At 42.3% G+C, this 22,541-nt stretch overlaps 1 protein-coding gene across 2 annotated transcripts in view; it reads right to left on the bottom strand.

Annotated features, from left to right (window-relative positions):
- ACBD3 (acyl-CoA binding domain containing 3) overlaps positions 1-22,541 on the bottom strand; it is a 39,171-nt gene that overhangs the window by 6,925 nt on the left and 9,705 nt on the right. For both annotated transcript variants that reach the window (XM_055324361.1, XM_055324362.1), the window contains exons 2-5: positions 9,861-10,002; positions 9,064-9,204; positions 5,886-6,044; positions 4,011-4,185 (exon numbers count right to left, since the gene is read on the bottom strand). In XM_055324361.1, coding sequence (XP_055180336.1) covers positions 4,011-4,185; positions 5,886-6,044; positions 9,064-9,204; positions 9,861-10,002 — 617 coding nt within the window. The remainder of the gene's footprint in view (positions 1-4,010; positions 4,186-5,885; positions 6,045-9,063; positions 9,205-9,860; positions 10,003-22,541) is intronic.

Here is a 22,541-nt window from a genome sequence, read left to right as displayed (position 1 = left end):
GTTTTATCTTATTTTGGATGATTATCAGTAGGACAATATCAAGCCAACGGCTAAATACGATAGTAGGTAGAAATAATCAACCCCCAAAACAATTAAAGGCAAAAATTGAACACAGTAACATTTGTTTTTAAATAAGGGACGCCTGGGTGGCTCAGCAGTTGAGTGTCTACCTTAAGCTCAGGTCCTGATCTGGGGGTCCTGGGATTGAGTCCCACATCCAGCTCCTTGCAGGGAACCTGCTTCTCCCTCTGCCTATGTCTCTGCCCCCTCCACCCTGTCTCCCAAATGAATGAATGAATGAATGAGTAAATAAATAAATAAAACTGACAAAAAATCTTGATAAAATTCAGATACACAAAATCTGACTCAGGAAAATAAAACTTGGTAGAAAGAAATGATCACAGAGGAAAATTCATGAAGGTAGAAACTGTAAATTAGTAAGACCTGATATAGGCCCCCAAAGTAATCAACAAATCAAATATGGACAAAATTAACCAAAAATTAAATCTTCACCATAAGCTATATACAGAAAAACTCATTACAACTAAACTGAAAACTGTTACTCATGTTATAAAAAAATACCAACCTAATTTAAAATAGGCTTGTAAAATGGAGCTTGATGTCAAAATATTTTCTCAATGAAAATTCATCACTGTTTACATAATTATGATTAAAACGTGCATTCATAAAAATGGAATCAAAATGTCCTGAATCAAAACGGAAGAGTAAAAACATCTTAAACACAAAGGGCAACTATGGGGACATTCCCCTCTTATATCAAGATGGATAGTAATATTACTAGATGTACCTAAGTGTTATTACTTAAGGAACTTTCGGTAAAACTTTGAATTATAAAGTACCAATACACAAATGTACAGCCTGATTGTTTTTCATAAAACATACATATCCACATAACCAATACCAGTCAAGGCATGATCTGCATCCCAGAATCCTCCTTTCCAGATACCCACCCCCATCTTTGCTGCAGGGCTAACAACTATTCTGACTTATACTCCTATAGATTTGCTTTCCCTGATTTTCAATATAAATGGAATTGTATAATAAATGTTCTTTTTTGTGTCTGGCTTCTTTTATTTGACATTATTTTTATAACGTTCATCCATAAGGTTTTAAGTAATTGTATTTTGTTTGCACTGCTATGATATTCCATTGTGAAGGTACAAAATTTATCCATTTTACTGTTGAACATTTGGGAATTTAAGTGACTTTAGAATAAAATCTTTAAAAAAAAACATCAAGTCAAAAGTTAGCTAATGTTTTTAAAGGTAAAAATAAAATAATGAAACAAAGAAAATATATGAAAAAAGCCTTTGTAATCTCATGGTTTAGGATAAGGACATATTTCTGCATATCTGTACACACACTTAACATACATCTACATTCCAGTTATTTCAATGAACGACGCTTTTTGTGCAGCTAATGCAGATTGGTAACACAGGTAAGATTTTCAAGTACCTCTTTCCAAGGCCCAGGTTCTCAGTTATTCCCATATCGATTTTCTAGAAAGAGTACCAGCCTCCAGAAAAAGTGCATACAACCAAAATAATTCGACAGACTGAGAAAATTCACTGCACAACAGGACAGCAAGAAAAATATTTCTGTTGATGATCAGCAGGTCCAGCTCAGATGGCTGCTCTCTGGGAGGCCGTGCTTGAAATCCCCTGGCAGAGTGAACAACTCCCTTGGGGATCCCACTGCCCTCAAATCAACTTCTATTATACGCAGTAGATCATAATGGTTTACTTACATTGTCTCTCATCTGTACTGTGGGAAGTTTTTAAAAGCACAGCAGCAAACACCCAGATAACCACATCTCCAAATGAACAAGTATTAACATTTTGTCATTTTTCACAGTATTTATAAAAAAATCAATACTTATGGGGCTGAAGTTTCCTTTGTTCCTTTCCCAGCACCTTTCCTTCTCCATTCCCAGAGACCACTAATCAATGTGTAAAACTGAGTTCCATCACTATAATCTAAATTATGGATTTAAGATCTTTCTAATCCTCTTCCACAGATTCTCGGTTTGCCCTATCTGACCAACTTTCCTTTCACGAAATGACAGTGACTTATCAACAGGGCAGGACATGGGAGCTATCCTATTGGACAATTGTCTTGGAACCATCACCAAAGCAGGAAGAGGCTGGTAACGCTTGAAGTAGAAACAGGGTTTCGAGGACAGAAAATAAATCCCTCAAATGCCACTTACTGTCTTGAATATACTCTGGTTTGACATCTTTTTCATCTTCTCATGAACAAGACAAAATATACAGTACTTTTTAACTTCTCACTAATGCTAAAGACTCAAGGGAAAAGGGATTTTAAGAATATTAATTTTCAAAGAATTTTTAAAAGTTGGCAAAATAGCAAGATCACTTCATCTGACAAGAAATGTTGAGCAACTACAATGTCAGATGTTTTCTTCCCTCCGTTTGACAGATCAAAACTGCTTTTTTTTTTTTTTCAAAACTGCTTTCTGAGTGAAAAGGAGTAAAAATTTGTTAGAGCCACACTACGAAGGCATTAATACCTCTGCCCAGTGTGAAACATGAACACAGGATCAGTTACCTGTTATATGTACACAACATTTTTCCTTTTTTTTTTTTTTTTTTTAAATTTTTTTATTTATTTACGATAGGCACACAGTGAGAGAGAGAGGCAGAGACACAGGCAGAGGGAGAAGCAGGCTCCATGCACCGGGAGCCCGACGTGGGATTCGATCCCGGGTCTCCAGGATCGCGCCCTGGGCCAAAGGCAGGCGCCAAACCGCTGCGCCACCCAGGGATCCCTCCTTTTTTTTTTTTTAAGACTTTATTTATTAATGAGAGACAGAGAGACAGAGAGAAAGAGAGAAGCAGAGATACAGGCAGAGGGAGAAGCAGGCTCCATTCAGGAAGCTTGATGCAGGACTTGATCCCGGGATTCCCGGGATCATGCCCTGAGCCAAAGGCAGCCATTTAATTTACTGCCTAGCCACCCAGCTGTCCCCGTATGCAATATTTTCACAGAGCAACTATTTTTCTCATTTTAGTCCTCTAAGAGTTCAGTGAGGTGAACACAACAGGTACCAGGATTTTATCCCATTCCCATTGAGAGAAAGGCAGAGAAATCAGAGCAGTAGGTAACTTGATATCAAACAAGATGGAGGGCGGGGGCGCCTGGGTGGCTCAGTGGGTTAAGCGCCTGCCTTTGGCTCAGGTCATGATCTCAGGGTCCTGGGATGGAGTCCCACATCAGGCTCCCTGCTTAGCAAGGAGTCAGCTTCTCCCTCTCCCTCTGCCCCCACCCACCACCATGCTCTCTCACCATGCTTTCCTCTAATAAAGGAAATAAAATCTTTAGAAAATAAAACAAACAACAACAACAACAAAAAAAAAAACCCAAGATAATGGCAAAGCCAGGACCAAATGCAAGTGTTAACTGCCCTCCTCCCCACCCCTCATCCAACGCGGTTTCCTTTAACCACCTACTCCTGTCTGGAAGAAAAGTACCTGGGGGTAGGGGAGCTGGAGGAAGACTACCACTGTGGTGTATGGGAGCAGTCTTGCCACAGTACCTAACGCAAACGTCAAGGTGACCAGCCTGCAAAATCAGCCGATAGCCTTAGGGGACCGGTCCTCCCACTGGCAGCTGGCAGCCACCACCTGACAGCCCACCACCTGAAGGACATTGTCAAACTAAAACCAGTTACCCCAGTCCTCACGGTGCCAGGACCACCATCAGAGTTTCAACCAGACTCACTGGAATGACAGCTGGTCCACACAACCTCCAGATGCTCAATCACAACAGAGCAGTGGTCACATCATTTTTTGGTTTAATATCATCTATTGTTTTCAAAACTGCTGTGCACCCTGAAAGTCTCACTTCATAAAAGTCCCCTGAAATTATCCCTTTAAGGCTAAAGGAGGCAGAATTTATTAGCACCCATTACAAAGGAGCATGGGTCCCAGCGGAAGGACAGGTTGGGCGCTGGAAGGGGGTGGGCGCACCTGCTGCTGGGCAAGCTGGACCTGGTAGAGCTGCTGCATGTACTGCTGGTAGTGTTGCTCCTGCAGCTGGCGGATGAGGAGCTGCTGCTGCTCGAAGTTGCCAGGGTACTGCTGCGCTGCGTACTGCTGGAACTGCACAGCGGTCTGTGAGTTCAAAGCTGCCATGATCTGCTGCCTAAAATATCAGAAAATACACACTAGTCTGACCGTGGGAGATGGCTCATGGCAAAAGAAAATGTTCCTGTTATTTACTTTTATAATTTGTCACTCTGTGAAATGACTAACCCAGTAATGGCTACTGGTCAGCATGTGTCCCAGGGTACTAAGCCACTACTGCTCTCACGACCACGACAGAGGTGAGGCTTCAGAGAGGAGAAGGCACAGGCGTTCGGGAACTTGCCCAAGATCACACTGCCAGCAGCAGCCAGAGCTTGAATGCAAGTCTAGGCAGTCGGGGGTCAGCCTGGACTTTCACCAGGATGCTGTAAGAGGCTGTGCTGCTATCTATGGCAAAGCTGAGACACTCAACTGCTGGCCACGGCTTCTCCACCTGGACACTCAGAGAGCAGTAAGAGAATGTCTTGCAAGTGGCCTTGGTAAGTGTCAAAAAAAGCCAGGAAACTGAGGGTCTCTCGCATTTAATTTAAAGCCTGCCTTCAGGGATCCCTGGGTGGCGCAGCGGTTTGGCGCCTGCCTTTGGCCCAGGGCGCGATCCTGGAGACCCGGGATCGAATCCCACGTCAGGCTCCCGGTGCATGGAGCCTGCTTCTTCCTCTGCCTATGTCTCTGCCTCTCTTTCTCTCTGTGTGACTATCATAAATAAATAAAAAAAATTTAAAAAAAATTATTAAAAAAAAAAAAAAAAAAAAAAAAATAAAGCCTGCCTTCAAGATCAACACTGAAAATAGTAACTGGGCATGTTCGGTTGAGAGACTGTACTCTCTATTGTTATAAATCTCATTTTCTCTCCTACACACATCACACAATTCCTACCTCAGTCAGGTGACCAACTGAAAAAAGACCTGAAAGCCAGCTCTCAATAAATAAGTAGATAGATGAGACTAAGCAAAATCTCACAAACTCCTGAAAAGAACATGACACTGGGCTTGGGCACCCAGGGCGCCACCCTCTCCTAAAGGTGTAGCATTCCTAGTCTCTCCCCAAAGTGGAATGAGGCTCCTCTGAGGAGCTGCTGAGAGATGACGAGACACCAAGGGACCATCATGTTCTCTGGTTTCCTCTAGATGCCAGGTCACCCCCACACCTCAGATCTTCTTCCCACACACATGGTTGTCCATCGATTTGTCCCTGTACCCACAACTCCCTCCTGAAGGACCAGCCCCCTGACACAGCTGCTCTCACGATCCTAAGGAGAAATGGTTTCACGTTCCAAATTCTGTATGAGGAACAGATGCCTGACAGAGGCCACACCAAGCAGACCCTCTGTCCCAGGACTAACTGGATCTCTCTCTCTGATTCTGGCCAATCTGTCAGATGCATGAAAACTCAGACCACACAAATCCACACTGGGCCAGCCTTGTGTACACCAAGGCAGAGAACAGAAGGGGTGAGACAGACACACAAGCTGGGGAAGCAAGACGAGATTCTGTGGACCTGGGGACAGAGCCAGCAAGCAACCTCAGCTCCCGCTCTAGTCCCTGGATCTGGCGGCTGACCCCATCCCTTTCCTTTTTGCAACCCACTGAAGCTGAAGATAAGGCCGTCTTGGGAACACGACAATCACTGGCACAAATGACAGGAGTTGGCACGGGTGCGCCTCCCAGCACACATCATAGCAGTCTCCCACAAGCGTGGCACATGGAGGCCATGGTGGGCCAGCTCTCATGCTTCAAGACCAGCCACTGACCCACTTACTTCTGCTGTTCCAGCCGAAGCCTCTCCTCTTCTATTCGCCTCCTCTCCTCTTCCTCCCGCCTCAGCCTCTCCTCCTCCTCTCTCCTGCGCTTCTCCTCCTCCTTCTGCAGACGCTCTCTTTCTTCCTCTTCGCGCCGCCTTCGCTCCTCCTCCTCCTTCCTACAAGCCAAGGACAGACACAGTGAGCCCTGTATAAAGAATCCTGCTTTAAAATAACTTAAGACTTTATTTCCCAGTGAAAACACAACTCTGAGAGAACAACATGGTCATATTATCGAAATCTGAAATGCACCCACTCTGCTAGTAGAAATTTATCCTGTGGGGTAGATCTCACAATCCACAAGAACAACGCAGAAATAATTACAGCTGCGCAGCAAGAGAGAACGGTGTCCATCAGTAAGAGACCACTGAAATGATGTGCCCACACCCTGAAGGTCTCCCTAACCTACACTCAGAGTGTCACAGGCTTTCCCTTCCCACTGTTTATTGTGGTTGTAACTAAATTTGTGTGAGAAATTCGGTAATATATTTGCCCTACCATTAAACTCGGTGCTTTGTGAGGGCAAAGGCTGCCTATCTCCCAGCGCTTCATTCTCAGAGCTGAGCACAGTGCTAGAAAGAACAAGCATGTGTCTAGAAATGCATAAAGTACTCTGAAATGCCATGTAGCCAAAAAAACGACTATGTGGCCTAGTATGCAAAGACATTTAATATGTTTGTTTAATGAAAAGAGTAAGGAAATGCAAAGGAAAAGGTCTGCAAAGAAACATCTGACCTGGGGGTACCTGGGGGGCTTAGTCGATTAAGCATCCCAACTCTTGGTTTCGGCTCAGGTCATGATGTCAGGGTCCTGGGATCAAGCCCCTCCATCAGGCTCCACACTCAGCAGAAATAAACTTTTTCTCTCTCTGCCCCGACCCCACATGCACTCGCACTCTCCCTCAGATAAATAAATCTTAAAAAAAAAATACACCTTAAATGTGTCCTTTATCATCTATCAAGAGAAGAGAGCAATTAAAAGCAATGTGGGAGGGATGGTTTTTGGTTTGTGCTTCACATACTGCCATAGATGAAACATACTTATATTACACATATCTGTATGTTGCTTCCGACATTTAAAAAAATGTCAAAGGGCTGCATTTAAAATAGAAAAAGAAGAGTTGGTAATGCAGGTACAGTCCCTACCCAGCTCTTGCCTGCCCTCTGCCTCTCTCCTGGGGGAACACAGACCCCACTGTATGAGGAGTGCCTCGCTGAGCATGGTATGGAGGGCAGGATGGCTGAGGAGCAGATGCAAGAGGTCTCTGTGATAGGACTTCTTAGTCCTATCACAAGCACTGCTCGGCTTACCCCGCTTTCTCCCCAAACTCCTAGAAGTGATTAACAGCACATCTGAACCACAACCAGGGCTCAACACATAGCAGTAATATGACCTACTTTTAACCTGTCACAGTTGGTGGATATTCCACAACCAGAGCTAGGCCTGTACGACAGAAGGAGTCTAATCTTAAATGCTTTCAGAGTACTAGGTGGATTTCATCTCATGACAAAAGATTTTTAAAAGGAAAAATGTAATTTTACACGTTAAGAAGACTAATAACTTAAATACTCAATTTGCCATTAAGAATCAAAACTTCTGGGCAGCCCGGGTGGCTCAGCGGTTTAGCGCCACCTTTGGCCCAGGGCGTGATCCTGGAGACCTGGGATCGAGTCCCACGTCAGGCTCCCTGCGTGGAGCCTGCTTCTCCCGCTGCCTGTGTCTCTGCCTCTTTCTCTCTACTCTCTGTGTATTCTCATGAATAAATAAAATCTTTAAAATAAATCAAAACTTCTCCTCTGGATAAAAACAATCTTCCTTTGGATAAACATAATTTTTTTTTAAGATTTTATTTATTTATTCATGAGAGAGAGAGAGAGGCAGAGACAGACACAGGCAGAGAGAGAAGCAGGCTCCATGTCAGAGGCCTGCTACAGTTTATAATTCTTGCGTCGATTTTTTATAGTTTCTGTCTTCTTCCTGTCAGGCTGTTTTTGCTATTTCCAATTCAGGTCAAGAAAGGAAATCAGAGAACCAATGGTTCCTAAGTAAATGTAATATAATCTGAGAAAACTGGTTTTATACTGCCATTTTCATTACTCAAAAACTTCAGATAATCAAAGTTATTGAAAATATAACCTCTAGATAAATAAGGTGCAAACCAGGGGTGCCTGGGTGGCTTCGGCAGATAAGCGTCCACCTGCTGGTTTTGGCTCAAGTCATGATCTCAGGGTTGTGGGATCAAGCCCCTCAGGCTCTGCACACTCAGCAAGGAGTCTACTGGATTATTCTCTCTCCCTCTCTCTCTGCCCCCCTCCTGCCCATACATACTTACTCTCTCAAATAAATAAAATAAATCTTAAAAAGAAAACAAAGGTGTTAACTGTAATGCTGTGGATTTCACAGTCATGATGAAAAATCCCATCAACATAAACAGTCTATTCAGCAGCATACGTGCCTACCCCCTGGAAATAATTAATAAGCCATGTGGGAGCCAGAGCCAATATGAATAATCACATAGTACAGGTGATAGCCATGATATGGAGCATAACATTGTAGAAGCTTGAGGAAAACAAAGGCAAAGGGTGTGTCTCCAGCCCTGAAGGTTGGGGAGGGGGCCTGAGTTAATGGTGGAGCTTGCTCAAAACCTCAGTGTAACCAGGACAAGAGGAATGTTGCCATGGTGGAAAGGCGGTTCCTTTCAAAGGGATAGCCACACAATAGCAGTAGGCCCCTGCCCCTCAAACTCCAAGTACAAATACCTGCTCACACCAGCAGATTTGAACAACTGCCGTAAGAAAGGGGGATACAGGGGTGCTTCGGTAGCACAGTCGGTTAAGCATCCGATTCTTGATTTTGGCTCAGATTGTGATCTCAGGGTCATGAGACTGAGTCATACATTAGGCTCTGTGCTCAGTCTGCTTGAAATTCTCTCTCTCCTTCTGCCCCTCCCCCTGTTCAACCCTGAGATCTGTCTCTAAAATTAAATAAAATCTTAAAAAAAAAAGAAAAGCATTAAAAAAAAGAAGTGGGGATCCAAGGGCAGTGGGGTTACGTGATCTAGAATAGATACTCCATAAGGCAAAGGCATCAGGACTGGGGCTCCACAGGAATAAAGTGTGCCATGCCATCAAACTTCACCTTTTCTTTTCTTGCTCTTCCTTCTCTATTTTGTGGGATGCAACATATGTTGAAAAGAGATGGCAACACCTATTTAGAAGCTTGACAAATTCTACCATGGCATCCTCTTTAGACATGTTTCCCAGGGCCGCCCATTCTCTCCTGGAAGAAATAACAAGAAAAGTTATTACCGCTTCTTCCTAAGTGACTACGAATGTGATTTAATTTAAACCTAAACATGAACAATTCTCAATTACAACTAAAACAAAGGATGATTCTACCATAAGCAAAAGGCTCAAAACTCAAGTTTCAACAAGTATGTATCACTGATTTCCTAAATTAGATGTGCCACATACAATCCAAACATGCTGCTGTGAACTACAGATTAGCTGCACTGCTGATAATTTCCATACAAGCAAGAGCACCGAAGTCTGACTTTCCGTCACCATATTTTAGTCTTAACCAAATACAGCTCCCAGTGCATTCTTTCCTGTCATACTTCTGTCCCAGTAAGGAAATCAATGACTGTATGTTGCAAATGGCTGCTATTAATGTTATTTAGGAAGAATCAAATGAATCAAATACTTGTCTTATGTTCATAATCAGATGAGAAAACTTCTTCCACATTATTTATCCATAAACATCTCCAAGCCAAAAACAGATACACATCTGAAGACTCCAGAAGCTGTAAGCAAAAATGTCTGTTTCAGTCTCACTCTAAAGCTAAGGAACCAGCTGATTCCATCTTAACGAATTCGCTTTGCACTCTTCTCAACATCACTCTTGCTAAAATTCATTATACAACAAAACACGGTTACCTCCTGTCATTCCCCAACACATCAAAGAATCCAACCTCAGGACAAGTGTCTGGATTATATGGACCCATAAGAACCTGCTTATGCAGTGCCACAAGCTTCAATTTTTCTTCATAAGTTGGATGAAAGGCTTTGCCATCTTTTTCTGTAAGATAAAGGAACATGAAAACAATTAGAATTTGCAAACAAAAAAAAAGTATTTTCAGTGTCCTATGCTTCCACTGTGAGGTATGTCACACACTCCCTGCGACAGATACAAATCTTATGGTGACATTTTTATTTCAAAAACTAGATTTTAATAGTCAGAGCCTAAGATAGAAACTTTTTATGCAGAGATTTTTTTTTCATGAAGCCAAGTATCGATACTTATGTTCAAACTTCTACAGAGAAACCCATCTGTCAAGTTAACAGACACAAACTGTTCCACTTCATATCTTCTACACTTATCAAAAACTGCAGGAGGATCGTTTTTTTAAAAACAGTTTATAAAAAATAATTTTGGGGACACCCGGGTGGCTCAGCAGTTGAGTGTCTGCTCCTGGCTCAGGGTGTGATCCCAGAGTTCCAGGATCGGGTCCTGCATCAGGCTTCCTGCATGGAGCCTGCTTCTCCCTCTGCCTTTTTAAAAGATAAATAAAGATAAAAAAAATCTTAAAAAAAAATAATTTTTTGGGATCCCTGGGTGGCGCAGCGGTTTGGTGCCTGCCTTTGGCCCGGGGCACGATCCTGGAGACCCAGGATCGAGCCCCGCGTCAGGCTCCCTGCATGGAGCCTGCTTCTCCCTCTGCCTGTGTCTCTGCCTCTCTCTCTCTCTCTCTGTGACTATCATGAATAAATAAAAATCTTTAGAAAAAATAATTTTTTATCAGTCACTTTTAGTATAATCATGTATAAGAGATTATGCGTACCTTGAAATGCTATAAATGCATCCATCCCACTGAGATGTGCAATGTGGTGAAGGGGCTCTGATAGGAGAGGTGTGAATCTCCTCTGAGACCTTTCCTAGATGTGAGACCACTGAACCTCTCAGTCTATTCATCAAGTAGGGAGTCCACTGCTACTTCAGAAGAAATGGGATAGTATCGATGATGGCTATCAGATCCTTTTCCCTGCTTCATACCATGGTTGGCTCTAGCAGGTTTCCAATGGGCAATGCAGAGTGAAGCCAGTTTTGGCCTGTAAAGACTTCACTACCACCAACATTCAAAGCAATATGAAAGTGGGTGCTGGTAAAATGGGAAATCCTTAGAGAATAGTTCTGCTTCTTTGATACATTTAATCATTGGCTGGTTCTAACAAAAGAGACTACCACCTAAAAAAAATAGAAAATAGTATATACTGCCTACATATTTTATCCATGCACACAGTAGTCACCAAAATAAAATTACCGATGAGACAAGAATGTGGATTAAAGGTTATGAACAGTAAACTCAGAGGAGAATGAAACAGGTTGCCAATGAGCAACCCAAGATCCCCGACCTCACTAATCAAGGAAATGCATATGGTTTCCATTAGATACAAAGCCTCTGCCACCACATAGGTCAAACAAAGTCAGGTAACATCAAGACTTGGTAAGAATGGGACAAAGAGGTACTGACTCTCCTATACTAATGTTGAAGTATACAGTTAAATATTTTGGAAGACAATTCAGCAATTTGTTTCAAAACTAAAAATGTGCATGCCCCATGACTCAGTAATTCCAATTCTTGTGATCCACTTGTGATACTCTCCTAAATATACAGACGTGGGGGGATACAGCTATTTTCTTGTCATGGTAAAACAATTTACAAGTTCCTCAATAAAGAAACTGCTAAACAGGGAATCCCTGGGTGGCGCAGCGGTTTGGCGCCTGCCTTTGGCCCAGGGCGCGATCCTGGAGACCCAGGATCGAGTCCCACGTCGGGCTCCCAGTGCATGGAGCCTGCTTCTCCCTCTGCCTGTGTCTCTGCCTCTCTCTCTCTCTCTCTCTGTGACTATCATAAATAAATAAAAATTAAAAAAATTAAAAAAAAAGAAACTGCTAAACAGTATGATCTATTCAGACTATGGTATAAATGAAGCACCTACAGGAAATACTAAGTGACAAAGCAAGTTGCAGAAAATAATACAGAATCACAGCACATCACTTATTTCATCCATTCAGGCATTCCCTCAACCACATGCTTCAACTTCTCTAAAAATCATATTGTTTTACAATCCAGTATTTTACAGTTACAAGAGCAGTTTTTCTTTCTTAATAGCACGTAAGATAATAGTGAGTCTTAGAATTGACAAAACACAGCACGTAAACACACTCCCGAAGCATATTCTCCAGGACCATTATGTGAAGGTAGACACAAATAGAAAAATCTAGGAGTCACACTAAAGGGGAGACCAGGAGTCTCTTCTCAAAATTTAAGCCTTACTTTCGACATTTGAACCTTTCCAAGGAAAAGGTGTGGAGGAACAAACTGAACAGTTAAGAGGGATTGCCTCTAGGGAAACAACTGACAAAACCAGTGGATGGGGACTGAAGGAGTTTCCCAGTTATATAGTTTTTTTTTTTTCCTGCAAGAACTCCTACAATACTTGGAAAAAAAATAGTTGTTTTTTTTTTTTTAAGATTTTATTTATTTACTCATAAGAGACACACAGGGAGAGAAGCAGGCTCCCTGCAGGGAGCCTGATGTGGGACTCAATCCCAGGACTCCAGGATCATGCCCTAGGTTGAAGGCAGGCGCTAAACCGCTGAGCCACCCAGGCGTCCCAGAAAAAATAAGTGTCAAGACAAAACTGTGGCACTGACCTTATTTAACAAAAATTGAAACAATTCAGCAACCTGTGGACCTGCCATATGCCTCTGCTACTGAGCAAACAGTATCACTAGACAATTAGCACCAAGAGCAGGGACTCCTCTAAAGCTTTTCGAACATGATTATCATAGCTCAAAAAAAAAAAAAAAAGGATTATCATAGCTCTGTATTTACTAACAAAAAGGCAGCTCCCACTTTCTTTTTTAAAGATTTTATTTATTCATGAGAGACACAGAGAGAGAGAGAAAGAGAGAGACAGAGACAGAGACACAGGCAGAGGGAGAAGCAGGCTCCATGCAGGGAGCCTGATGTGGGACTCAATCCCAGGATTCCAGGATCACACCCTGGGCTGAAGGCAGGCGCTAAACCACTGAGCCACCCAGGGATCCCCCGCAGCTCCCACTTTAAAATCCAACTCTTGGGACGCCTGGGTGACTCAGTGGTTGAGCATCTACCTTTGTCTCAGGTCATGATCCTGGGGTCCTGGGACTGAGTCCTGCATCAGGCTCCCAGTGGGGAGCCTGCTTCTCCCTCTGGCTATGTCTCTGCCTCTCTCTCTGGGTCTCTAATGAGTAAATAAAATCTAAAAAACCCCCCAAAATTCAACTATTAGAGTGCTATTTCGACCAATGATGAACATTACAGAAAATATTTTTATGTTCATACCTTCAACTTAATATATTTATTGAGCCTGAGTGTAAATTCATTGTCGTCATGTAACTTGCAAATTATTGAGGTACAATTAAAAATTTATAACACGGCAATACAGTAAAGAGCATATCCAGATGTGTAGTTCAGGTGTATACTTACTACAAACTAAGTATCACAGTTACATTGGGATAAAGAAAATATTTTTTTAAGATTTTATTTATTTGAGAGAGCACATGTGCTCGACCCTGGGATCATGACTTGAGCCCAAGGCAGATGCTAAACAGACTGAATGAAACAACCAGGTGCCTCAAGAAAAGATTATTTTATTTTTTTTTTTTTTAAATTTTTTTTTATTTATTTATGATAGTCACACACACACAGAGAGAGAGAGAGAGGCAGAGACACAGGCAGAGGGAGAAGCAGGCTCCATGCACTGGGAGCCCGACGTGGGATTCGATCCCGGGTCTCCAGGATCGCACCCTGGGCCAAAGGCAGGCGCCAAACCGCTGCGCCACCCAGGGATCCCAGAAAAGATTATTTTAGAGTTTACTTCTTACAAGAAAACAGATCAAAAGGTAAAAGTAAACTCATTTCAACTCCTGAGGCTGGGTCAGTAGTTGAGTTAAATTCCATCACATTATATAATCAAGCTAAAGCAAAACAGACTGGAGTTTACAAAACCAAAATATACCTTTGCATTGTCTTTCATGGAAAAACTAACAAGCTCAAAATAGTTATTTCCCAATGAAATCTCTCTGAAATGCAACCTTGAAAAATTATCTTGGCAAGAAAAATGGTGTTATACCTATCTACTGTTATGTTATTTAAATTTTTTAAAAATTGGGCAGCCCGGGTGGTTCAGGGGTTTAGTGCTACCTTTAGCCCGAGGCCTGATCCTGGAGACACAGGATCCGGTCCCTGCATGGAGCCTGCTTCTCCCTCTGCCTGTGTCTCTGCCTCTCTCTGTGTCTCTCATGAATAAATAAAATCTTTAAAAATAAAGACAATTATAAGAACACTGTATTTCAGAGAATAGGTTTATGATGTATTAATTAAAGTAGAATGAAAAATCATATACAATGTTTAGAATTATACAAAAATGCCTACAATGTGGCCAAAGAGAATGTAGAAAGATAAAATTTAAGGAACTTGGGTGAGATTATACATAGTATATAGGTCTTCCTTTTAAAAAATTAAAGTGGACCGCTTGGGTGGCTCAGTGGTTGAGCGCCTGCCTTTGGTTCAGGTTGTGACCCCGGGTCCTGGGATCAAGTCCCACATCTTCTCCCTCTACCTGTGTTGTGTCTCTGCCTCTTTCTGTGTCTCTCAGGAATAAATAAATAAAATCTAAAATATATATATATATTATATATATATACATACATATATATATATAATATATATATAATTACAGTTAATGCAGCGCCTGGGTGGCTCAGCGGGTTGAGTGTCTGACTCTTGATTTCGGCTCAGGTCATGATCTCAGGGCCGTGAGACAGACCCTGCATTGGCTTGTGCTGGGGGGTGTGGAGCCTGCTTTAGATTCTCTTTCTCCCTCTCCTCCGGAAACCCCACTTTCTTTCCTTCTCTGGTCCCCCTCCTTTCTCTAAATGAATAAACAATCTTTAAATTAGAGTTAAGATTTTTCTTACAAAATGAGCTACTTAGAACTCTATTCTAGGGACAACTGGGTGGCTCAGTGGTTGAGCGCCTCCCTTCGGCCCAGGGCATGATCCTGGGGTCCAGGGATCAAGTCCCCTGCAGGGAGCCTGCTTCTCCATCTGCCTGTGTCTCTGCCTGTCTCTCATGGATAAATAAATAAAATCTTAAAAACAAAACAAAACAAAACAAAAACAAAGAGTCTATTCTCAGAAGTTAGGTGGTTAAAATGGGTAAAACAATTAGTGGCTACTTTGGGTAACCATTTACCAAAAAGCCTTTCTTTAATTTTGAAAATGCTCATAACCATCCTTGACCAATTTGTTTTGTACAAACTAACCACCAAAAGTTTTCTTACACTATGTCACAGGTAATTATTTAGAAACATAGGCCAGCAACACCTGGCTGGTTCAGTGGGTGGAGCACGAGACTCTACCTCAGACAGGGAGTTTGAGTCCCACGTTGGGTGTGGAGATTACTTTAGAAAGTAAAAATCAAGGGGAATCCCTGGGTGGCTCAGCGGTTTGGTGCCTGCCTTTGGCCCAGGGTGCGATCCTGGAGTCCCAGGATCGAGTCCCACGTCGGGCTCCTGGCATGGAGCCTGCTTAATCCCTCTGCCTGTGTCTCTGCCTCTCTCTCTCTATGTCTATCATAAATAAATTTAAAAAAAAAAATCTTAAAAGTAAAAATCAAAAGCTAAAAAAAAAAAAAAAACACAAACAACCCAGAAGAATGTTCTCACTTTCACCAACCTATGATTTGAAAAACAATTCTAACTTATCTATTAGCTGAAATTTTAAAAAAGATTTTATTTACTTATTCACAAGAGACACAGAGGGAGGCAGAGACACAGGCTGAGGGAGAAGAAGCAGGCTCCATGCAGAGAGACCGATATTACAGGACTCAATTCTAGGACTCTGGGATCACGCCCTGAGCCAAAGGCAGACATCTAACCACTGAGGCACTGAAGCATCCCTATTAGTTGAAATATTAAGAAGGTTTTTTTTTTTTTTAAGATTTTTATTTGAGAGAGAGGGAGAGAATCTCAAGCAAACTCCCCACTGAGCAGAGCTGGTACAGGGCTTGATCCCAGGACCCTGATATCATGATCTGAGCCGAACCCAAGGGATGGACACTCAGTCGAGCCATCCAAGCGCCCCAGAAAGTTTTTGTTTTTTAAAACCAAAAAGATGGGCAGCCCGGGTGGCTCAATGGTTTGGCACCAACTTCAGCCCAGGGTGTGATCCTGGAGATCCGGGATCGAGTTGTACATCGGGGTCCCTGCATGGAACCTGCTTCTCCCTCTGCCTATGTCTCTGCCTCTCTCTGTGTGTCTCTCATGAATAACTAAATCTTTAAAAACAAAAAACAAACAAAAAAAAACAAAAAAAACTACTCTAAGTACATCATTTTATCTTGAGCCTTATCAAAAGAAATTATGTGTGGGTGATTCAAGGAAAAAAAAACGTAGTGAGCCTGAGAAATAGCAGGGGTAGAGTACGTGGCACAAATTTCTTGCTTTGTTCAGTCAGTATTCCTGGGATTTTTATTTTTCCTTCAGGAAAAAAATAAACTAAAAGAAAGCTTGAACTCTAGGAAAGCAGTTCCTTTTTCCTAAGTAAATGTAAATAAAGATAAAATCTGATGGAAATTTCATTCACTGGAAGACCAAACACTTTTCTGGTAAGTCATGTCATATAGGAATTTTCAAAGCCACACACAAATTCCTACCTGCTGCAGGAAGAGGTTTGGAACTCACAGGCCAGTGGATATGAAAAATAATCTAGCCTACGACTGCTACCAAAAGTGTAGCAGTAGTTTTAAAAGAGGGAGGGCCTATTTCTTGTGGGATAATGAATTTACTTCATTTCAGTACTCAGTAGTACAAACGCAGAGCAGGGGAAGAAGGGAGAGGAAAGGAAACAAGGAAACCGTTCTCACTGATCAGCAAGGTGTGAGTCTGACCTTCACCCCTAAAAAGTGACTCATCAACAGGCAGGGTGAGTTTCAGGATTTCTGGACGTTATTTTAACATCTGCCCTTAAAAAAAAAAAAAAGATTTATTTATTCATGAGAGAGAGAGAGGCAGAGACATAGGCAGAGGCTGAAGCAGGCTCCATGCAGGGAGCCCGATGTGGATGTGGGACTTGATCCCAGATTCCAGGATCACACCCTTAGCCAAAGGCAGACACTTAACTGCTGAGCCACCCAGGCGTCCCAACATCTGCCCTTTTTACACCTGAGAGAATTAAGAATATACTGCCAATCCATAAAGGATTTTTCAAAAGGGGAATATGTTTTAGGGTGCCTGGCTGGCTCAGTCAGTAAAGCACATGACTCTTGATCTCAGGGTTGCGAGATGGAGCACCACATTGGTGTAGAGATGACTTAAAAAAAAATCTTAGGGACGCCTAGGTGGCTCAGCGGTTAAGTGCCTGCCTTTGGCTCAGGGCATGATCCCAGATTCCTGGGTTCAAGTCTCACACTGGGCTCCTTGCATGGAGCCTGCTTCTCCTCCCTCTGCCTGTGTCTCTGCCTCTCTCTCTTTCTGTGTCTCTCATGAATAATTAAAAAAAAATTTTTAAATCTTAAAAAGACAAAAAAAAAATGAGAAATAGGTTTTTTTTTTTTTTTTTAATGTTTTAAGGGTTAGTTCTGGTCAAGCATTCAAATCTGTTCACCACCATGAACCCCAGTGCTAAGCACCATGCCTGGTTCACAGGTTCCACCAAAACCATGCCCAACAAATCTCACTGAAGAAAAACTTAACTTTATAGGTCAATTTCTGTGAGAATTAGCAAAACAGTAGATCCATTCTTATGAATTTACTGGCATTTCCATAGAATTGTTTACACACTTGTTAGTGTGAAGAACTGTTCTATAATCTTTCCCTTAAATTCTATTACTATATCTTCAAATTAATCATCATTATTCAGGTGGGGGACAAAATCTGTCTAAAACAAAAATTAAAAAAAAAATAAAACAAAGAAAAGGGGCATCCCTGGGTGGCGCAGCGGTTTGGCGCCTGCCTTTGGCCCAGGGCGCGATCCTGGAGACCCGGGATCGAATCCCACGTCGGGCTCCCGGTGCATGGAGCCTGCTTCTCCCTCTGCCTGTGTCTCTGCGCCTCTGTGTGTGTGTGTGTGTGTGTGTGTGTGTGTGACTATCATAAATAAATTAAAAAAAATTAGATTGCAGATTTTTATTCTTTTATTTTCCCAAATTTTTTTCTTTTTTTAAATTTTTTTTAAATTTTTATTTATTTATGATAGTCACAGAGAGAGAGAGAGAGAGAGAGAGAGAGAGAGAGAGAGGCGCAGAGACATAGGCAGAGGGAGAAGCAGGCTCCATGCACTGGGAGCTCGATGTGGGATTCGATCCTGGGTCTCCAGGATCGCGCCCTGGGCCAAAGGCAGGCGCCAAACCGCTGCGCCACCCAGGGATCCCTCCCTAATTTTTTTCAATGCACATATGTACTTTCATATTAAATACATACACATTTCTTTTTTTTTCTTTTTCATTTCTTTCTTTTTTAACAAACTTTTAAAAAAAGTCACAACTTATCTTTCAGCCTTTGGGACAAGGGTTAATAAATCAATTATTCTCCCCTGAAGAATATACAAGACACAGGAGGATGTGTAAATAATCCCAACCATCCTACACAGGAGAGCCCACACTGTGCTTTTCTCAATTTAAAATACAGAAAATGAAAACCCTACACAATCTACACCTCTAGGCAGACTATTAGCATTATTAAAAAAAAAGGTTACTTCTCTTACTCTTCAGATGGTTCTAGTCCACACATCCCAGATGTTTTGTTTTGTTTTTTAAGACTTTAATTTGAGAGAGAGATAGCACCAGTAAGGAGAGGGAGAAGCAGACTCTCCACTGAGCAGGAAGCTCAACGAGGGACTCCGTCCCAGGACCCTGAGATCATGACCTGAGCCGAAGGTATACTTAACTGACAGTCGCCCAGGTGCCCCATGTTTTGTTCAGCTTTCTGAGTTAGATGAAAATCATTTCTTCTAAATTGTTTTTGGATCTATGGACATTAAATATGTTTAATAAGAAAGTTTTTAAAAATATTTTATTTATTCATGAGAGACACAGTGGGGGTGGGGGGTGTAGGGGGAGAGGCAGAGACACAGGCAGAGGGAGAAGCAGGCTCCATGCAGGAGCTCCTGATTGCGGGACTGGATCCCGGGACCCCAGGATCATGCCTCGAAGGCAGATGCCCAATCGCTGAGCCACCCAGGCATCCTGCTTAACAATAAAGTTAAAACTACATTAATTTTACAGAAAAACCCATGCTGAAACTCAAAAATCTTTAACCTGGACCCCATTCCTACAGGAAAGTTCTATTTCAGTCCTGCCAGAAAAGGATACAGACAGGTATCATTCCAGATTCCTGGACTCACAGTTTATTTTATTTTTAAGATTTTATTTATTTATACATGAGAGACACAGAGAGAGAGAGACAGAGACAGAGATACAGGCAGAGGGAGAAGCAGGCTCCATGCAGGGAGCCCGATGTGGGACTCGATTCCGGGTCTCCAGGACCACGCCCTGGACTGAAGGCAGGCACTAAACCTCTGAGCCACCCAAGGATCTCCGACAATTTAATTATTCTAAAGTTTTATTCAATTTTGGAATTCTATTTTCCACAGCAACCAAAAAGACAGACAAATTATAATTAGAAAGAAGCTGCAAAGCTATTTCTCAGGCATACAGGTGTACGGACACAGCAACGAGAAGCACTGAGCACTTCTACAACCTAAGGGAAGCATTGATGGCAAATTGAGTTCTCGTTTAATGGACTGAACAGGATCACTTGTTGGCATTGGTCCAGCAACAATTTTTTTAAAAATATTTTAATTATTTATTCATGAGACACACACACACACACACACACACACACACACACACACACACACACGAGGAGAAGCAAGGCTCCATGCAGGGAGTCCGATGAGGGACTTGATCATGGGACTCCAGGATCACATCCTGGGCTGAAGGCGGCGCTACACCACTGAGCCACCCAGGCTGCCCCTATTTTTCAAATATTTTATTTTTATCTTGGGGGGAGGGCAGAGGGAGAAGAAGAGAGAATTTTAAGTAGGCTCCACACTAGTGTGGATCCTAACATGGAGCTCTATCTCACAAGACTGAGATCATGACCTGAGCCAAAAATCAAGAGTCGCTCAGACACCTGAACCACCCAGGTATCTCTAAGGATTTTTTAAAGTAATCTCTACATCCAATGTGGGGCTTGAACTGACAACCCCAAGATCAAGAGCTGTATGTTCCACTGACTGAACCAGCCAGGCATTCTTGACTTTGTTTTCTAAGGGTCGTAAAACAACAACAAAAAGCAAAACAAACAAAAAACAAGGAATATGAACTATATGTGGCTATTGAAGCCCAAAACACGATCAGGTCCTTTTAGGAAAAGTTTCTGACTCTTAACTAGAGAAAGTAATAAATCAAAAGCCAAATGATTTCCAGATATTTAAAAAAAAAATCAAGTCATCATTAAAAAGTCAGAAAACGGGATCCCTGGGTGGCTCAGCAGTTTAGTACCTACCTTCAGCCCAGGGCGTGGCCCCGGGATCGAGTCCCACATTGGGCTCCCTGCATGGAGCCTGCTTCTCCCTCTGCCTGTGTCTCTGCCTCTCTCTCTCTCTCTCTCTCTGTGTGTGTCTCTCATGAATAAATAAATAGAATCTTAAAAAAAATAAAATAAAAAATAAAAGGTCAGAAAACATAAACTTTCAGCTAGACATGGTGGATTACATACACATGGTTAGCTCTGATTCTGAACGAGACCTCAATGAAAAGAAATATGGAAGGAAATTTAGAGAACTCTGGGAAGGTTCAGGAAGTGAAGGTTCCAGGTTCTTTAAAAGCTGGAGTCTAGGGATGCCTGGGTAGCTCAGTGGTTGGGCGTTTGTCTTCAGCTCAAGGCACGATCCTGGAGTGTCGGGATCAAGTCCCACATCAGGCTTCCTGTATGGGACCTGCTTCTCCCTCTGCCTGTGTCTCTGCCTCTGTCTCTCATGAATAAATAAAATAAAAAAAAAAAAAGCTGGAGTCTAGATAGAAACAAGAATGCTGAAACTCTAAGCTGGTACTCCTCCCTCCTGTTGTTTGGCAACCCCAAGTACACGGATGGCTACCTCGCCCCGACTTCAGCAAAGGGCTGATGTTTACTAGAGATCCTGAATCACATATGCTCCAGATGGGAGGACAGCAGGCTGGGAGTGAACTGTAGGACTAAACACAGAGAAACAAGTTTTCCTAGTAAATGGTAAACAACTCCCTGCCACCCTCCCTTCTCCCGCCTGGTTCTTGAATGCTGACAACTAAGTTCATATATCCCCCGAAGGAGACAGGAGTATTTGCAGGAGAAACTGGCCCCATAAAAAAAATATACAGTTACTGATTTGAAAGATATTGATATTTGAGGGTTCCCCTATGAAACATCTACCTCTTCACCCTACAGTAAAGGTTTCTGCTGAAGGTTACAATTAGCTGCTCAATGCCTTATCCTTCTATGGGAATGAATATCCAAGTGTCACCTGACATATGAGAAAGCTTCCAACATGGAAAAAATGTTTATGAGAAAAATTTAAAGACTGTATTTACTTATTTGAGAGAGTGAGAGTGCATACATGCAAGAGTGGGAGATGCAGAGGGAGAAGGAGAATCTCAAGCAGAGGCTGATGCGGGGCTGGATCCTAGGACCCTACAATCATGACCTGAGCCAAAACTAAGAGAAGCCCAACCGAGCCACCCAGGTGCCCCTAAAATAAAAATTTATTTTATTTATTTTTTTTTAAAGAAAAATTTAAGGGCAGCCCGTGTGGCTCAGCGGTTTAGTGCCACCTTCAGCCCAGGGTGTGATCCTGGAAACCCTCCCACATCAGGCTTCCTGCATGGAGCCTGTTTCTTCCTCTGCCTGTGTCTCTGCCTCTCTGTCTCTCTCTCTCTCTGTGTGTCTCTAATGAATAAATAAAATCTTTAAAAATTTTTTTCTAAATGAAATAAAAATCTACTTTTTTTTGATATTTTATTCATTTATTCTTGAGAGACAGAAAGAGACAGAGACATAGGCAGAGGGAGAAGCAGGCTCCCTGCAAGGAGCCTGATGTGGGACTCAATCCCAGGACCCTGGGAACACGCCCTGAGCCAAAGGCAGAAACTCAACCACTGAGCCACCCAGATGCCCCTACGTTTGTTTTAATATCCTCAGAGACAGAAGTTGATGAATCCACCAAGTAAAACAAGTAGCAGGAAGAAAGGTAATTTAGAGAATAAAAACTCTTGGAAATGAAAAACGTGAAAACCAATTTTTAAAAAATCTTTCATAGGTTGGAAAATAGAATTGAGACTATCTCCTAAAAGACAGAGCAAAGAGACGATGATGAAAAGTAACAGAATTAGAAGTTCAACCCAGAAGATCCAATATCTAATATTAACAGTATCAGAGAGTGAACAGAGGAAAAAAAAAAAAGAGGGGAAATTATCATGAAATACAAGAAAATTTCCCAGAAATGAGGGATGCAGGTTTAGAGCCTAGAAG

Source organism: Nyctereutes procyonoides, unplaced genomic scaffold (assembly GCF_905146905.1).
Source record: "Nyctereutes procyonoides isolate TBG_1078 unplaced genomic scaffold, NYPRO_anot_genome, whole genome shotgun sequence".
NCBI lineage: Eukaryota > Metazoa > Chordata > Mammalia > Carnivora > Canidae > Nyctereutes > Nyctereutes procyonoides.
This window is presented reverse-complemented; position numbering and strand designations above follow the sequence as displayed.